Below are 19,874 nucleotides of genomic sequence, written 5' to 3'. Positions count from 1 at the left end.
GGTTCTTACCTTTTTTTTTTTTTTTTTTTTTTGTATATATATAAATTCTATTTGTATTCTATTACCCATCCCTAACTTATGATTTATGTGTATATATATGTATTTATGGCATATTTTTCTACTTTTGTATTTTTGATTTAAAATAAAATCTATATTTAAAATGAGTGCAAACCTTGTGTGTTTTCTGATAAGTCTCTTTTTGAACTCGTTTGAGTCCTTTGATGTTCTCTGACCCTATCTGTTGACTAGAAGGGGCTCTGTTGTTTGTCCAGGTTTTGATAAAGGACACTGTCTGCTATGACAATGTCCCCCTAAGACTGTAAGATTTTCAAGATTGGACTCTTCCTGTTTAAGTCACAGGTCAGCAGAGATGGCTTTGATGGCTTTGCTATTTCTATGAATAGATGTATGGGGGGGGAAAAGTTTCTTAAAGGAGGATATTGAAGTGGCTATACCTGCCAATGGGCCAGAAAAAGAAGACGAAGAACAGTCAGAATGTTTTCTGATAACACTTCAGCGATCTATGTTTGTTCACTATGTAAGTTAAACATCAGTTTCCCTTTGTCGGGAATTCTTGACAAATCATTTATAAAATCTACTGAAGGGTGCCTCTAAAGTATTAATATGTTAGCATACTTAAAAATGAGTACTTATTACAATAATATACTTAAGTACTATAGAATGTACTTAAGTGTGAACTGAATGTAATGTCATGAAATGACTCTTTACTTTGTAGTTTAAATGTATATTAAATGAAACTAGATTCACTTAGGAGTGCCTTTTTTGACATGCACTACCAGTCAAACGTTTTCGGACAGTAAGATTTTTAATGTTTGTTAAAAAAGTCTCTTCTGCTTACCAAGCCTGCATTTATTTGATCCAAAGTGCAGAAAAAATGGAAATATTTTTACCATTTAAAATAACTGTTTCTATTTGAATATATTTTAAAATGTAATTTTTTTTCCTGTGATCAAAGCAGAATTTTGAGCATCATTACTCCAGTCTCCAGTGTCACATGATCGTTCAGAAATCATTCTAATATGCTGATTTGCTGTTCAAGAAACATTATTATTATCAATGTTTAAAACAGCTGAGTACATTTTTTTCAGGATTCTTTGATGAATAGAAAGATCCACAGATCAGTGGTCAGAAATGAATTATAGAAATTAATACTTTCATTTATCAAGGATGCTTTAAATTGATTACAAGTTATGATAAGGATATTTATAATGTTACAAAAGATTTCTATTTCAGATAAATGCTGTTCTTCTGAACTTTCTATTTATCAAAAAAAAAAAAAACTCAGAAAAATGTACTTAGCTGTTTTTAACATAGTTTTTTGAGCAGCAAATCAGAATATTAAAATGATTTCTGAAGGATTGTGTGACTGAAGTAATGATTCAGCTTTGAAATCACAGGAATAAATTATATTTAAAAAATATTCAAATAGAAACAAATTATTTTAAATAGTTTAATAGTAAAAATATTACTGTTTTTGCTGTGGTTTGGATTTAATAAAAGCAGGCTTGGTGAGCAGAAGAGACGTCTTTAAAAGACATTAAAAAACTGTTTAAAAACTTTTGACTGGTAGTGTAAGCAGAACTTAAGTATCATTATATGTAATTTCATAATAACCTCTATTGTCTTTGAAATGTGGTTAAAGTGTATTGACGAATATTTTGACAAGCATAATTTTATGTTATTTTAAATTTAAATGTGAATGTCATGTATTTAAATGTATTTTTATTTACACATTTAACAAAGCTGCAATTTAGTACATTTAAAATATATTAACTTTAAATGTAATATCAAATAACACACTATGGTACAAAGTACTTTAAATGTGCTTTAGTATTTTAGTTAACACATAAAAATAAGTGTACTTCTTTATAGCATGATAAAAGATTATTAAAACATGAATAGTAATTAAATAATTCTAAAACTGTGTTAAGAAATACAATTATGTGCACATATTTTTCACATGGGGAAAAGTGACTTTAGAACTGAGAAGCACATTATCCATTACAGCATAACATCGGGGGTTTTCAACAGGGGGTTTCTGACCTCTAGGGGGCCTATGGCGGTACTGCAGTGTGTCTATGGGTTATTGTTTGACCTCAAACTAATTTTGTGAAAAAATTAAAATAAACCTATATTATAAATAAATAAAATATTAATGTTCACTTTAGGTAAATAAGCTAAAGTTCAGCTAAATGTAATGTAAGTGCAATGTTTTAGTACTGACTTGAATAAGATATTTACATACATAAAAGACATAACATATGTTTACATAATCCACAAGAGAAAATAATAGTTGAATCTTTAAAAATGACCCCGTTCAAAAGTTTACACACTTGATTCTTAATACTCTGTTTTCTGTGATAGTTGTTCATGAGTCCCTTGTTTGTCCTGAACAGTTAAACTGCCTGCTGTTCTTCAGAAGAAAAAAAAAAATCCTTCAGGTCTCACAGATTCTTTGGTTTTTCAGCATTTTTGAGTATTTGAATCAACTGTATGATTTTGAGATCCATTTTTTCACACTGAGGACAACTGAGGAACTCATATGCAACTATTACAAAAGGTTCAAACGCTCACTGATGCTTCAGAAGGAAACACAATGCATTAAGAGTCAGGGATGTAAACCTTTGAACAGAATTAATATGTGTACACTTTTTTATATAGCCTAAATATATTTTTTTCTTCATTTAGTACTGCCCTTTAGAAGCTACAAAAGATACTTACATGTTTCCCAGAAGACAAAATAAGTTAAATTTACCCTGATCTTCAAATTCAAAAAGTTTTCACCCCCGGCTCTTAATGCATCATGTTTCCTTCTGAAGCATTAGTGAGTGTTTGAACCTTCTGTAATAGTTGCATATGAGTCCCTCGTTTGTCCTCCGTTTGAAAAGATAGATCTCAAAATCACAGTCATTATTAGAAATGCACAAAATTGCTGAAAAACCAAAGAATTTGTGGCAGCTGAAGGATTTTTCTGAAGAACAGCAAGCAGTTTAACTATTCATGACTGTCCAATTTTATTTACTGTACATTTCAAACTGTTGGTTTACACAGTATTAAGACATTTTGGATGGTACAGCAAAATGTGGTTGTTACATTTAAATGTGAGTTTAAAAGTCGTTTTGTCACCCTGTGACAGAGTTCAACAAGAGCGGTTCAGCATTGTGGGTAATGCTGTCTTTTAGTTCAAGGCGTGGCATCGAGAGAGACCCCTGACTCTGTGCTGAATCTATCATCCTCTTTCTCTAACAAAATGTCACTTGGTGGCACTCCGCGTCTATAACGATAGAAATAAAACATTAACGCCTTAGCGTAGACATACAGTTTCTTGAGACTGTTTCAGAGAAGCGTTATACGTGTGCACAAACAGACTACAATACCCAGTTTATTTTTCCCCATTCCCAAGACTTTGCGTGACCGAAATCGACAGTAGAATTTCATTGGACAATCAGGGGGAATCCATGACTCCCATTGGTCCAGCCGCATGTCAATCAAACGCCATCCGTGACTCATGTGGGTGCTCCCTAGCTGGAAACAGGGATGGAATGGACTAGCAATTGCAACAGCCTGGAAGGTAGGCTTTATTATTATTTCACCTCTCCCAAATGTACACGTTATTTTATTTTGCTTTATGGCAGCTGAAAAAATCGCTGCGGTTATAAATATAACTGTTACATCATTAATCACACTGAAAGCCCCTCTAAGGAGTCTGTCAGCTGCTATAGTCAAACTGATTCTTATTAATATTTTATTCGCTTTTAAGAAAGCTGTTTGCTTTTAAGAATGGCCTTAGGAAATGTAATCACATTGAATTGTTTTGTCAATATTTTCTAAAGACACTTTCACTTATAAGTAGAAGGAAATCTATTTTGTATTTAGCATTTTGACATGCTTTGTATGTCTTATTTTTCTTACTCGTGTTATCTCCGTTTGTTTTTTTATTCGATGCGGTTTCAAGAGATTATTAAACGTGAACTTGCGTTGGGCTGATATATTTTGTGACATAGTAACTCGCGAATTAAATGAATTCGTTAAGGAGTGAGCTCAAGCTCGAGTGATATAAATTTAGCTCGCACATCTCTCTATCTACCCGCTCCGTTACTATGGGAACCTCCTCCTCCGCCCCTCCTCCCTCCTCCATCAGCATTAGACAGGCAAGAGATTATATAGATTTATATAGTAAAGATATCAGCTTCCAGAAAGCAGCCTTTTTATGTCATGATTTAGAATATTGTACGGAAAGCCAGTGGCCTGGGATTTTCACAGTTTCGCACCGTCATTTGATCAAAAAAGGGCCACTGTTATGATAAGTAACAACAAGTGTGTACATAAGAAAACTTTTCTCAACCCTTGAAATTCATCTTTTCTTCTCCCCAGGTCAAAATACTTAAGATTGAGTTGTCTTGTGGTAGTATGGCAGCAGGTAAGGACCATATTTAAACTTCATTTTAAAATGCTGAAGTTAGCATAAGGTCTGATCTAAAAATAGGGCAGCAGGCTTGACACACCTTGTTAAATGACAAAAAAAACTTGATGCAATAAATGATGTGTCAAAGGTTTTTGGGTTCCTCCAAAATGTATCCAATTCAGTATCTCAGAAAATTAGAATATTGTGAAAAGGTTCAGTATTGAAGACACCTGGTGCCACACTCTAATCAGCTAATTAACTCAAAACACCTGCAAAGGCCTTTAAATGGTCTCTCAGTCTAGTTCTGTAGCTACACAATCATAGGGAAGACTGCTGATTTAACAGTTGTCCAAAAGACGACCATTGACACCTTGCACAAGGAGGGCAAGACACAAAAGGTCATTGCAAAAGAGGCTGGCTGTTCACAGAGCTCTGTGTCCAAGAACATTAATAGAGAGGCAAAGGGAAGGAAAAGATGTGGTAGAAAAAAGTGTACAAGCAATAGGGATAACCGCACCCTGAAGAAAATTGTGAAACAAAACCCATTCAAAAATGTGGGGGAGATTCACAAAGAGTGGACTGCAGCTGGAGTCAAGAACCACTACGCACAGACATATGCAAGACATGGGTTTCAGCTGTCGCATTCCTTGTGTCAAGCCACTCTTGAACAACAGACAGCGTCAGAAGCATCTCGCCTGGGCTAAAGACAAAAAGGACTGGACTGCTGCTGAGTGGTCCAAAGTTATGTTCTCTGATGAAAGTAAATTTTGCATTTACTTTGGAAATCAGAGTCCCAGAGTCTGGAGGAAGAGAGGAGAGGCACAGAATTCACGTTGCTTGAGGTCCAGTGTAAAGTTTCAACAATCAGTGATGGTTTGGGGTGCCATGTCATCTCCTGGTGTTGGTCCACTGTGTTTTCTGAGGTCCAAGGTCAACGCAGCTGTATACCAGGACGTTTTAGAGCACTTCATGCTTCCTGCTGCTGACCAAGATTTCAGATTTCATTTTCCAACAGGACTTGGCACCTGGACACAGTGCCAAAGCTACCAGTACCTGGTTTAAGGACCATGGTATACCTGTTCTTAATTGGCCAGCAAACTCGCCTGACCTTAACCCTATAGAAAATCTATGGGGTATTGTGAAGAGGAAGATGCGATATGCCAGACCCAACAATGCAGAAGAGCTGAAGGCCACTATCAGAGCAGCCTGGGCTCTCATAACACCTGAGCAGTGCCACAGACTGATCGACTCCATGCCACGCTGCATTGCTGCAGTAATTCAGGCAAAAGGAGCCCCAACTAAGTGTTGAGTGCTGTACATGCTCATACTTTTCATGTTCATTTTTTCAGTTGGCCAAGATTTCTAAAATTCCTTTCTTTGCATTGGTCTTAAGTAATATTCTAATTTTCTGAGATACTGAATTGGGGTTTTCATTAGTTGTCAGTTATAATCATCAAAATTAAAAGAAATAAACACTTGAAATATATCAGTCTGTGTGGAATGAATGTATACATTATACAAGTTTCACTTCTTGAATGGAATTAGTGAAATAAATCTACTTTTTGAAGATATTCTAATTATATGACCAGAACCTGTATAGTTTGGGATGATTGTCCTGCAGGAAAGTCAGTTGATCATCAGCTTCAGTCTTTGCACCAAAGGCATCACAATTCTTCAAGAGGTCCTCGCTGCAGGCTGCAGCGCGATGACGTAGATGGATCAGGTCCAATACGTACTGGACGTTTTTTGTTTTGTTTTTTTTGCCAAGGTACAAAGCACAAAAGTACAAAAATGTCAGCATTATACATGTATATAATACAATAAAAATAAATAAATAAAATAAATACAAAACAAAACCTTTAACAATATAAATTAAAAAGATGAAACAAATTGACAGTTTAAGATTTTTGGATAATGAAATAGTTTGGATATACTGTTGATTATTAAAAATAATAAAGGATTTTGTTGAGTGAATTTGCAGCGGTAAATATAAAATTTTGCAAGTAGTAATAGTAGTATAATGATAAAATATTCGATAATTGTATCTTTTTTTGATACTGGACGTTGTTAGGCGCGTGCAAGTTTGTTTTGCCGATGACGCATGCGCTGGTTTAAAGGGACAATATTATATTGTGATGATATTCTAACCTTTGTATTAGTAGAGATGAATATTAATAAGTAATAATTGATAAATAATAATTTACACAAATGTGATGCTTAAGTTGTGATGTGATGCTCTCTACACACATGCAAAATGTTACAATTTTAAAGTTTAGAGCGTTTTAACAAATTTAATGGATTAAAAGCATAATATCTTTGTCAAGTATTATTTTCAGTGAGTGTACAACATATTAAAATGAAGCCATTTTATTCAGGTCATATTTATTGCTAAGTGGAAGCAAAAATATGTCATTTTATGTGTCAATTTAAAAATATGTCTCTATGTCATTTTAATCCTAAAGTTACAATACAATAAGGTATGTAAAATACTTGAAATACCAGTACACATTCAAGGGAAAATGGAAAAATAATAACAGCACCAATTAAAAAAAATAAATAAATCTTGTCAGATGTCAAAAAAAAAAAAAGAGTGTACTTAATGATATTTTGACTGGTAAGAGTTCCTTCTTTAATGGCTATCAGTGATGCACGGGTCAGTATATAAACAACCCGAACCCAACCGACGTTTTCAACTAACCCGTCCGCAACTCGGACCACAAAAAAAAAACAGAAAAGAAAATATTGGACCCGACCCGCATGTTTAATATTTGCGACTGACAGCAGCGATTATATGCGGTGGAGATGCGTTCACTGTCAAACATCATTCGGCATTAATAAGGTAATTTTGTCAAAAGAAATGTTCTTGATTACAAGAAAAATACAGATTGAATAAAGTTCTTGTTTTATTTTGTCTTTCCTTTACATGATCAAGAATTATTTTATTTCGATCTACAGTGTAATAAAAGTTAAGAAAAAGATTAGCCTATAGCCCTAAATATATATAGACTACAAGCTAATTCATTTTTTCTTAACTTTTAACCTCTTTAAAAATGATCAAGAATAAACTTAATAGGCTAGGTTAGCAAATTTTCTTATACAGACAAAACAATGCACTTCAAAACGAAGTTTTCATATATAAATTCAGGAATCACGAATATGACAAAATAATATTATTTTATAGGCTACATAGACCCTATTAGTTGCATCAAATGAATAAGGAAATTATAGTGCCTTGAATTTATTAAGTAATGTTTAATTTCGTTCGTTTCACTCTCTGGAAATGTAAAGAAAAATACCGTTTTTACTTGGAATTCGTTTTTAATCCCTGGTTTTAAACAAGCATGTACATGAGATAATTTATATATTATTGCTTGAATAAACGTTTAAAAATAGTGCTAGAAATTGTATAATTAAGGAAATTAAACAGACCTAGGCATTTGAAAGAAATGTGTCTAATAATTCCAAAAAGAAAGAGAAGCATTGAACATACAATATTCGAGACATCTATTAGGAATACCATTTTGTTAACAATTAAGATGCTGGATGTGTTTATCCAGTCTAATCGAAGTGTACGACTTTCCCAACAAAAATCCCACCCCCTCTCAGAAAATACATAAAGCTGACATTACTGAGCTATATGCGTCTAAAAGTAGCCTATTAAAATGGTACAACGGCATTGCTCAGTTCAACGTGTTGGGAAATTGGGCATTTTGTCCCGCGTCAGCATTTATTCAACAGATAATAACATTCAGAAGGTAAATGTTATTCAGCCAATAAAGTGTAGGTCTATGTATTTCATAGAAAATTGTGTCTAGTACTATATAAATTACAAAGGTTTAATTAGCATCTTTATTTCAATTATTATTAATTAGTATTATTACAATTACTATATTAATTATTTCCGCGACCCGAATATCATTAAAAATATTTTTGGATGACTCGTAACCACAGGCACCCGCTCATTTTGGATCAACCCGCGCATCACTGATGGCTATACTCATTTTTCTACAGTGATCTACATTGATCAGCAAATTGAAGGAGAACCCAGTGTCAGCAGGGCATGTACATATATGGGGGGGGGGGGAAACTACAACATTAAACATTAGATTCAATATACAAACTGATCATAGCTGTCAGATCAAGCTGTTTTCACTCATGTGACTGTTTATATTGAAATATCAGCGAAACAAACCACCGCGCATGCGCGTTACAAGGTCCAGTACGTATTGGACCTGATCCAGCTACGTCATCGCGCTACAGGCTGCAGCGAGGACTGACTCCAATTCTTGCCAAAATGGCCTGATACTTCAAAGAATCCATGATGTTCTTCATACAGTCATGATTTTCATTTCATGCAGTAAAACACCCCCGTAACAGGACTGGTCTACCTCAATGTTTGATGATGGAGATGGTGTTCTTCTGCTCATAAGTTTAGCCTTTTTCACACCGCTGATCCATGGGTCCAAAAAGTTCCAGTTTGGTCACAACACTCCATAAAATATTCTCCCAGAACTCCATAGGTCTATCTAAATTCATTTTAACATGTTCAAGTTTCAAGTAAGCATTTTATGTTCTTGGCATTAGGCAAGATGCCCCAACATGAAAGCCATGTTTGTCTTGTGTTCATCTTAGACTCTGCATTGAAATGTTTTTCCACCTTTCATTGGGTCATCTTGGAAGTCTTTGCGGTGTAGGTTTTTCCTCAGTTGTTCTGATGAAACATTTTATGATATTGAAGTTTTATTTTTTCAAAAACCTCAAAGGTTAACACACTTTAAACTAATGAATAAGGTTGTCAGCTGTGTCTGTAGGAACTTTCAGTATCTTGGAAATCTTCATATAGCCTTAGACTTTTTAAAGTAATGCAATTATTTACGCTCTATAGCTGCTCTATAGCTTTTGTGAGAGCTCTGTTGACTTTGTCATATTAGTTACTCAAACTTCAGCACATGCATGGGCTAACTGTCTGTATGTGTAACAGCTCAAGTTAATTTTGTTTTCTAATAGTTTCTAAAAGCTTAATTGTGTTTAAGACCATTTTGTTTTTTACCATAAAAATAAGTGACTTAAAAAACAGCAATGTTGAATAGGGGTTGAATAATTATGATATAGCTGTGTTATTAAAAAATCCTATATTATATATTGACTTTATCATACTGCCATATAATATGACAGTAATCTGTTACAGATGCCTTTTTTTAATATAGAGTTCTGGATCTAGGGCTGGGCGATATGGCTGAAAACTATATCACGATATCAGTGTTTCATATCGGTCGATAACGATAATTATTGATATTTTTATGACCCATTTAAAACAAGGACCAGGAGAAAAATATATTACACTCAAGCATTTTTATTTTAAACTTAACCTGCCTCTGATCATAATCCCCTCAGTTATTAAGACAGAAATGTCAACAACCATGGAAAACTCAAATAATTAAAATGTAAACATAAGTCTAAAGTCACAATATACACTTAATTATCTCTTAATCCTCAATTCAAACCCCATTCATTGTCGATGAAGTGAATGGTCAAGCTAATGTATGGCCCAGAAGTACGGCTTGACCACAGGTCAGAGGTTGTTGCAAAGTACTTGGCTGATAATATTTATTTCTGCACAGATTGCTGGTTGCCAGTAGCCAAAATTACTTCTTTCCCGGTACTTTAGCCTATACTTTGTGTAATAACAAAAATATTTATTTAAGTGAAAAAAATAAGTCCAAAACTTTCAACATTTTGAACAATCTTTTTTTTTTTTTCAGAAATTCTTGTTTAAATTTTTCTGATAATCAAATGAAAGCAAAATCACTGATTTATTTTTAAAAATAAAAATAAACGGAGCTTTACTGTTAAAATTAATACATAGAAGAAAAATTATATTCAGTTAAAAAAAGGTTTAATAATAATAGTATTTTTTCAACAATTAAGTGGTGACTCTTTATTTTATTTTTTATCATATATATTGTTTTATGTAAATTATTTAAATGTGAACATAAAGGCCTGGTTTCACAGACAGGGCTTAGACTAAGCCAGGATTAGGTCATAGTTCAATTAGGACATTTATGTAATTTTTACAAACATGCTTAGAAAAAAAACATTAGTGGTGTGCATCTTAAAACAAAAAAAGACACTGATATATTTTAAGATCAGTCAGTGCAAGTTTATTTCAGTTGAAACAGCTCAGACTTACATTTTAGTCTAGGACTAGGCTTAAGCCCTGTCTGTGAAACCGGGGGATAAACACCTACATTATACTGTACAAAGTAATACAAGACTAATATTGTTCTGTTACATGTTAAACCGTACTTTTATTTTGACAGGTTGCCGTGAAGTTTCAGTGTGTAATACAGTATGAATGATGCTAGTTTCACTAATGAAACGGTAAAATTGACAAAAAGTGACACTCACAGCAGCTTTGGAGATGTATTTATTGGAGTTTGTCTGTTCATGTGAGATGCAAAGGCCAAACATTAGCGGGAGCGTCACGTGTGCAGTATGCGTGTAGTGAAAATAAAACGCGTCTCCTCCATTCATACATATAGAGGCAAACGGAACATGCAGGATTCATATTGAAACGGTCTTTTGCATTTCAGTTTTCACAGACACTAGTCCATATCGCGATCTGAATTAATTAACAGACCAACTTTTGATTTATTGGTCCAAAAATCGACGAATTCCGCGGCATTCCGCCCTATAGTAAAGTCCGTTTTTATGAATGGAGTCCGCGATCCCGTCTGTGAGGAGACATCGTAAACGCGCGATCATGTAGAGACAGAAATCACATGCCGTCGTGTAAATAAGATATATAACATAAGGCTATTTAGTTTGTTTAATACAACAACGTGGACCCGTTCTGTAGGAAAGATAACCTTAACTTCTATTGTGATCTGGCGCTATGAACTGAACGTTAAAGGGGGGCTGGGCGGGCCGACGAAGAATACAAAATATCGAACGTTTTATCGAACACATTTTTTATTGATATCGATCTCTTGTCTATCGCGATATATATCGTTATCGTTTTATCGCCCAGCCCTATCTGGATCTACAGAAAAGCTTGTATTTGTAAAGTACTGCAGTCTCTGGGGGGTTGAATACTTTTGATCACAACTGTACACACACAGGAACAAACAGAGAAACACTTTTGCCCCCAATAAAACATAAAGATGTTCTCTGATCTCTCAGCGTTCCTAGATGGCAAGGTTGCAAACTCTCTCCTCAAACGTTTTCCACGGGCTAATGGCTTCCTGGAGGAGTTTCGGCCAGGCAACATTGAGAGGGAGTGTGCCGAGGAGAGCTGCAGCTTTGAGGAGGCCAACGAAGTGTTTGAAAATAAGGAGCGAACGGTAAATCCTGTCTTCATGAAAGAGATGTAAACAAATTCTATTCCCTAGTGCCTAGTCTATCGTTCCATTATTTTTGATTTTAGGTGCTTTTACACATACAGATTGTTCCTTGAGAGGTTGTCACAATGCCAGCAAAGCATTTTCAACAATTGGCCAATACAGTGCAGTATTAGGGTGAATAATATGTGTGAACAAGCACTTGCCAGGTTTGCATGCTTTTATGTAAGAAATCTTCTGTCACAGAATTTGAGCCAGTTGCAAAGTTCTTAGGAACCGAAGCAATTACTCCACATGCTTTACCTACAGGCAACCATGACATACAGATCTATAATTAATAAGTGGGTGTTTCTATTAGGTCAGTGGTTCTCAATCCTGGTCCTGGGGGACCCCTGCTCTGCACATTTTGCATGTCTCCCTTATTTAACAAACCTGATTGAAATCATCAGCTCATTAGTTCAGTTTATGGATCTCTCTTCTAATGAGCTGATTATCTCAACAGGTGTGTTAAATAAGGGAGACATGCAAAATGTGCAGAGCAGGGGTCCCCCAGGACCAGGATTGAGAACCACTGTATTAGGTGTTACTTTTGGCCCTGTGGACTTTTAGAAAATAAACTCACTAAAACTTTTTGCCATGTTTTTCTCAGTTTCATTTCCATCACATCATAGTTTACAAATTGTGTGTAATGGCATTCTGTGGTGCAAGTTAAAAAAGTAATGAAAATGACATTTTACAGATTTTTAGAATAAAATGTCCAAATAACTAATTTAGCTAGCTGTTAATGTATCCTTAATATACACAATTTAATAATATTTTAACTTTTCTTGTAATTTTGCAATACTAAATAAAATCCAATAAAATCTTGGAAATTATATAATGAAAATTATGAAATTAAATATTCTAATATAAAAAATATACTGTAAAATATTAAAATCTCTAAATTCCCTAATATGTGCTACCTCTGTTTTCCGCATACATCATTTCATATTTCATCACAACAGTTTACCTTAAAAGGATAAGTTCGCTTCCAAAATAAAAATTTCCTGATAATTTACTCACCCCCATGTCGTCCAAGATATTTTTCCTGTCTTCAGTCGCAAAGAAATGAAGGTCTTTGAGGAAAACATTCCAGGATTGTTTCTCCATATAGTGGACTTCAATGGGAGCCAATGGGTTGAAGGTCCAAATTGCAGTTTCAGAAAATGAAAGATTGTTTCACTAGATAAGACCCTTATTTCTCGCCTGGGAGAAGCTGCATTGAAACTTTAAATTGAACCTTCAAACTGATGGCTCCCACTGAAGTCCACTACATGGAGAAAAATCCTGGAATGTTTACTCAAAAACATCAAAAACACATAAACATCTTGGATGACATGGGGGTAAGTAAATTATGAAGAAATTATTATTCTGGAAGTGAACTAATCTTTAAAAGCGAGACCTGTTGTCATTTTTCAAGGTTGTTAATTGATGGTTTAAGCTTTAGTTGAAGCCATCAGCCAGCATTATTTTAACTTATTTTCTAAATAATCAGGTTTAACTAGAAATTTAATAAGAAACTTTAATAAGAAAATGGTGGACCCTGCTGAAAAAAACAGCATATGCTGGTTAGGTATGTTTTGGTGATGGGATGCTGGTTTTAGCTGGTTCTTTGCTGGTTTATGCTGGCCCTTTGCTGGTTTATGCTGGTCCTTTGCTGGTTTATGCTGGCCCTTTGCTGGTTTATGCTGGTCCTTTGCTGGTTTAGGCTGGACCTTGACCAGCAACATGACCAGCATAAACCAGTAAAGGACCAGCATTAACCAGCTAAGGACCAGCATTAACCAGCAAAGAAGCAGCATTAACCAGCAAAGGACCAGCATAAAACAGCTAAAACCAGCATCCCAGCACCAAAACATATGCTGTTTTTTTCAGCAAGGGAAAAGATGCCAAAACTGTGGAATGGTGTTCTGGTGGTGGTGTGAATGCTAGTGATAAGTATAAAACACAGAAGGTCACTGCAATTTAACAGTTTCATGTGTGAAAGTGGATTTAAAGGGATAGTTCACCCAAAAATGAAATTACCAAACGATTTACTCAACCTCAAGCCATCCTAGGTGTATATGACTTACTTCTTTCAGATGATTACTATCAGAGTTACTGTATATAAAAAAATGTCCTGGCTCTTCCAAGCTGTATAATGGCAGTGAATGGCTGAGATTTTAAAGCCCAAAAAAGTACCTCCATCCATCATAAAAAGTACTCCACACAGCTATCGAGCTTACGCTACTCTACACTACAGTGGACTTCTATGGTGCCCCTGAGTTTAAACTTTCAAAATGCAGTTTAAATGCAGCTTTAAAGGGGTCATCGGATGCAAAACTCACTTTTACATGTTGCAAGTTTCGCAGCTAAACGTGGCTAAAGTAAACATTACGGCTCATCATCAAACGGTAGAGAGGGGCGGGGCGAGCACAGCTCATTAGCATTTAAAGGAACATGCAGCAGAATAGCTCACTTTAAAAAGGACTGATTTTAACAAGGTAAAAAGAGTGGTTTTTACACTATCTTTGAGAAATTTCAACCAAAGTAAGTTGTATGACTTCTCATTAAGACCCTAATGAATCATATCAACTTGTGGAAATTGGGCATTCGATGACCCCTTTAAAGGGCTCTAAATGATTCCAGCCAAGGAAGAAGGGTCTTATCTAGCGAAACGATTAGTTATTTTCTAAAAAATTGTACAATTTTTATACTTTTAACCACAAATGCTTGTCTAGTCTAGCTCTGCGTGAACTCTGTGTATTCCGGTTCAAGACTGTAGAAATTGTAGGTTGAAAAACTCCCATCTCATTTTCTCCTCCAACGCTGCAGAAGTACCGACCCAGTGTTTACAAAATGAATGTGCAAAGAAGATCAAACGCCCATTACAAAAAATGGTAAAACCGCAATGGAGGATGATTTTGAAGCTGGAGAAGAAAATGAGATGGGAGTTATTCAACATACCCTAACTGTCATGAACCGGAATACACAGAGTTCAAGCAGAGCTAAACAAGATGAGTGTTTAAAGGGGTAAAAAAGTATGTAAATTGTATTGTATAATTTTTTTTTTTTTAAATAACCAATCGTTTTGCTGGATAAGACCTTTCTTCCTGCATTTTGGAAGTTCAACCTCGGGGGCACCATAGAAGTCCACTATATGAAGAGAAATCCCACAATTTCTTTACGACTGAAGATGACAAGGGTTTTTTTTATTATTATTGTAATTTATTATAATTATAATTATCTGTCAATTTTTGTTCTCCTTTAATATAACTCTGATTGCACTCATCCGAAAGAACATTACAAGTTATATACACCTAAGATGGCTTGAGTGAGGAAATCATGAGATAATTTTAATTTATGGGTGAACTATCGATTTAACCATTTATCCCTTTATTCATAGATGGAGTTCTGGAAAAACCGCAGTATCTACACAGTGAACAGCAATGCGGATTCCCGCTCGGACCGCCCGGACACTGTGTACATGGTGGTCCCCCTCCTGGGCGTGGCTCTTCTCATCATCATTGCGCTGTTCCTCATCTGGCGCTGTCAACTCCAGAAGGCCACGCGTCGGCGTCCGGCCTATACACAAAACCGCTATTTGGCTAACCGGAATGCCCGCAGCCTCCCGCGCATCCTCGTGCACCGTGACCCTCCACCGCATTCAGAAAACTCTCACGCCAATGACAGGCCCAGTGTGGTGGTCAGCAGTGGCGAAAGAGGCGGGGCTTCAGCCACGCCACAAGATGCCCATCATCACACCAGTCACTCTCAGAACAATCGCTCCCTGTATGTACAAGATTCATCTTTGTCTGTGGCTTCCCACCTGTCTGGGGCAACCCCTCCACCATCCTACGAGGAAGTTACCGGCCACTTAGAAAGCAGCAGCGATGAGACGACAGCCCCCTACAGTGATCCTCCACCCAAATATGAGGAGATAGTGCTAGAAAAGTGAGAGTTTACCACACAAAGCGGTAACCAAATGTTAGTTCCCGAGCACTTATCCTAATGTGGCTCTCACTCCGAAGTAGAGTGTGCAGGCTGTGTATGTGACGGTCTCCTTGTGTCGTTGATCGGTTCGTAGACTGCACTGGTAAACGTGGTTGTTTTTCAAGTCGCAAAGGGTCCTCCTGCCTTCACATTCATGCAGCCTTCTCACCATTTCCGTGTACTTCTTCACACCTTCTTCGACCCACGTCCTCAGCGGCTGCCCTTCAGAAAGAAAACCTAAGCAAGTGAAGAAGAGATATATCCCTCACCGAGAGTTGCCAAGTTGTGCGCTGCATGGTAATCGCTTCAGGAATCAAGCTTTAGAGCCTGCTAGGAATCAAAAGGAGCGTTCAAAACAAGGTGATGTGCCAAATCCAACTGGTGTATCGTAGAAATGTTCAGGCTCACAGAATATTTATAAAGTGTGTGTGTTTCTTGTGTTTATAAAGTTGTGATTACATAGAATCCCTTACACCATGTATACTAATTCCTGTGAAATCCTATACCAGCAGTATCTCAGATCCATGCCAACGTCCTTAGAATTAGTAAAACACTCCTGCGTGTAAATTGTAACACTGATGTGAACAAAACAAATGCAAGACACAACATCCAAGTCACCTATTTGTAAAACTGAAGATGGCGATTACACCGTCTTGTGGAAAATGCACTCACAGGTATGCACACAATTCGATTGTTTACAGACACATAAACAGAAAATTACATAGAATGTAATGCGTTTCGTGTGGAGCTAGGCCTTAGAAACATGTTCGAATAGTCAATCAAATCGTCTGCTCAGCTGCTTGTGATTTTACCGTTATTGAGAGATTTTACCTCAGAAACGCTGTGCTTACACAATCACTCTCTCCCAAGACACAAATGCACAAAAACTCACTCACACACACACACACAAAACTGTGTTTGGGGCCCAATCATTGGATAATATAACATTCCAGGCCCTCGTTTTCCTCATTTTGTTGTTCTCCCCTGTCGTTCTCAGACTGTTTACAATGTGTTTTATTATATTATTTTTTTTATAACAGCGTAAAAACTGTGTGAATTTGTACAAAGCTTTCTGTGGCTTTTGACTTCACCAGGTGCTATACTGTACTATAATGCTGCTTGTTCTCACCTTGTTTCCCTCCTCATCTCTATATGTATATGGCTTGTGCTCTAACTAGTCAACCAAACTGCCCATCTATTACATGCGGCTGAATCATGTTTTCCAGCTCAGGTTTAAGCCAATGAACTGCTGCCATTGTAGTAAATGTGTAAATAATCTCTCACACTGCCAACCTTTGAGTGACTGGGATTTTTGAGTTGTGCGGTCACATTTACTAATGTTTGGCGAATTTTCACAGGGCGAAATGCAGTTATTTGCGTGAGGGCGAAAAATTGCCCTATGCAGATTTCTCAGAGCTGGTTGCTCTGATTAGCCATGTTGACCAACTGAAAGAGGCTTGGCTTGAAAGTGACTTCATATACGAAGTTTACATTATTTTAGCAAAATAAGAGGGATCATACAAAATGTTCTTTTTTATTTAGTACTGACCTGAATAAAGTATTTCACATAAAAGGCATTTACATATAGTTGTATTTATTAAAATGACTCCGTTTAAAAGTTTACATACACTCAAAAACAGCTGTTTTTTTTTTTTTTTAGTGATAGTTGTCCCTCGTTTGTCCTAAACTGTCCATTGTTCTTCAGAAAAATCTTTCAGGTCTCAGAAATTCTTTGGTTTTTCAGCATTTGAACACCTTCCAACAATGACTGTATGATTCTGAGATACATCTTTTCACACTGAGGACAAATGAGGGACTCATATGCAGCTATTACAGAAGGTTCAAATACTCACTAATGCTTCAGAAGTAAACACTATGCATTTTGAATTTGAAGATCAAGATATATTGAACTTATTTAGTTTTCTGGGAAACATGTAAGTATCTTTTGTAGCTTTTACAGGGCAGTAATAAAGGAAAAAATATGATATTTAGGCAAAATAAGAAAATTGTACACATCTTCACTTCATTCTGTTCAAAAGTTTTCACCCCTGGCTGTTGATGCATCACTTTTTTCTTCTGAAACATCAGTGAGCATTTGAACCTTCTGTAATAGTTGCATGTGAGTCCCTCAGTTGTCCTCAGTGTGATCTCAAAATCATACAGTCAATGTTGGAACGGGTTCAAATACACAAAAATGCTGAAAAACCAAAGAATTTGTGGGACTTGAAGGATTTTTCTGAAGAACAGCGGGCAGTTTAACTGTTCAGGACAAACAAGGGACTCATGAACAACTATCACTAAACAAAGAAACAAAACAAAACACAGCTGTGGATCATTCAGGTAACAACACAGTATTGAGAATCAAGTGTATGTAAACTTTTGAACAGGGTCATTTTTATAAATTCAGCTAATATTTTCTCTTGTGGACTATATGTAAACGTCTTTTATGTGAAATATCTTATGCAGATGAGCACTGAATAAAAAATGAAATATTTTGGTAAAATAATTAACAACCTTGCAGATTCTGCAAGTTGTATGTAAAGTTTTGACCTCAACCGTATTTGCAGTGTTGACTTAAGACAATGGACGTAGTTTTTGTCCCACAAAATTTTGCTGATGTGACTGCACTTGTAATGAGAATCTCGCTGTATCAATCCAATATAAATGTAAAAGTGACATTGCAAGGGATCAGTATGTTGTTGGGCAAAGCACTAAAACTTATGAAGCCTTAATATAATTGTGCTGAAATCACTGTATTATAAAATGCGAATTGCAAAAAGGGTTAGAACTTTAAGTGATGTTTCATTAACAAATTTCAGGAGGAGCTCGCGCAGATAATTAACACGGCCAATTCATCATCAGCAATCATTCCCTATCCAATCACTCTCCCTATCTAATTACTACAGTCCCTTTAAATAACCAAGCAGTCCTACCTTCAGCTATCTCTGATTCCAGCATCCCTCCCACCCCCCCTTTTTTCATTTCTCTCCACCTCCAGCTAGGGGGGAGCGCTATTGGGTTCGGGCCAAATGCCGAGCTCGGACCCCTCTCCCTGGGCAGGGGGAGTGCCCCGGGCTCGGGAATGACTACCGAGCTCGGAGCCCTCTCCCGGACAGCACGCCAAACACGCTTAACTTTTACGCTGTTTATTATATGCAAAAGCGAACTAGTGAACATGACCAAACGCTTTCATCCAAACAGGACGGATTGAATATATACACAAGCACAGTATTTGAAAGATGCACTGGGGAGGTTTGACCTTGCTTCTGCTCATTGAAAATGGAGGAACTGCAAACTGCTTACTTGGCTTGGGGCTCGGCTCAGGTCTCTTGGGCCTCTTGCTCCAGCCGCAACAATGCCCTGACACTGACAGACTGTCTTTTGCGCTGATGGAGCACCCAGCAGACAGCATTGATAACGGCTGGCACAGACTGCAGATCAGTTTCAGGCCCGGTTGCTGTTGAAAGACTGATAAGAGAATAGCATAGACAACTCACTATAGCAAATGATGAGCGTTAAGAGATGGGCTGTGAGATGTTCAGTGAGTTACAATAAAGCAACAGGTTTCTCTTGTAACAGCATTATGTCAGAGGTAGCAAGAATTGAAGATCATTTCAAGTGTGGTTTATCTTTGTGTTTATTTTAGACCAAGAGAGAACTGTATGCGTGTCAGAGAATATGTGTGTGTGTATATGTGTTCGTATCTATGCCTGTTGCCAGCACTCATGTTCCTGTCTAGCGTTTGTGCTAGTAAGAATGTGCCACAGAAGCCACAGGCTTTGATTTATATGCTAAATATATGTGTTATATCCTAAACCAAAACATATTACACCATTGTTGTTCTTCAAGCCAAATTGCATGGTTTTTTTAATCATTCATGATATGTATTTTTTTCATTTTATCATTTATATAAATTATTATTATTTACTGTGGCTCTAATTATCTTACAACAATTTAAACACATTTTATTATAAGCACTTACTGGTATTGTTATTCATATTTATGACAAAATTGTACATTCGTCTATGTCTTGTATCAAATTTCCTTCATTTTAGGCATCATGGCAATTTCTAGACCAAATGGATATAATATACTCA

At 36.3% G+C, this 19,874-nt stretch overlaps 1 protein-coding gene across 1 annotated transcript; it reads left to right on the top strand.

The window, feature by feature from the left end:
- Positions 1–3,532: 3,532 nt before the first annotated feature.
- LOC141292447 (transmembrane gamma-carboxyglutamic acid protein 3-like) lies at positions 3,533–18,565 on the top strand. The gene is made up of 4 exons (XM_073824464.1): positions 3,533–3,592; positions 4,396–4,441; positions 11,609–11,769; positions 15,191–18,565. Exons 2-4 carry the CDS (start codon positions 4,432–4,434, stop codon positions 15,740–15,742), a joined length of 723 nt encoding a protein of 240 aa, XP_073680565.1. The 5' UTR covers positions 3,533–3,592; positions 4,396–4,431; the 3' UTR covers positions 15,743–18,565.
- The last annotated feature ends 1,309 nt before the right edge of the window (positions 18,566–19,874 follow it).

Source organism: Garra rufa, chromosome 19 (genome assembly GCF_049309525.1).
Source record: "Garra rufa chromosome 19, GarRuf1.0, whole genome shotgun sequence".
Classification (NCBI taxonomy): domain Eukaryota; kingdom Metazoa; phylum Chordata; class Actinopteri; order Cypriniformes; family Cyprinidae; genus Garra; species Garra rufa.
This window is presented reverse-complemented; position numbering and strand designations above follow the sequence as displayed.

Coding starts and splice junctions, on each gene's coding strand:
- LOC141292447 (XM_073824464.1), top strand. Junction 11,770..15,190: donor TTGAAAATAAGGAGCGAACG/GTAAATCCTGTC, acceptor CTTTATTCATAG/ATGGAGTTCTGGAAAAACCG.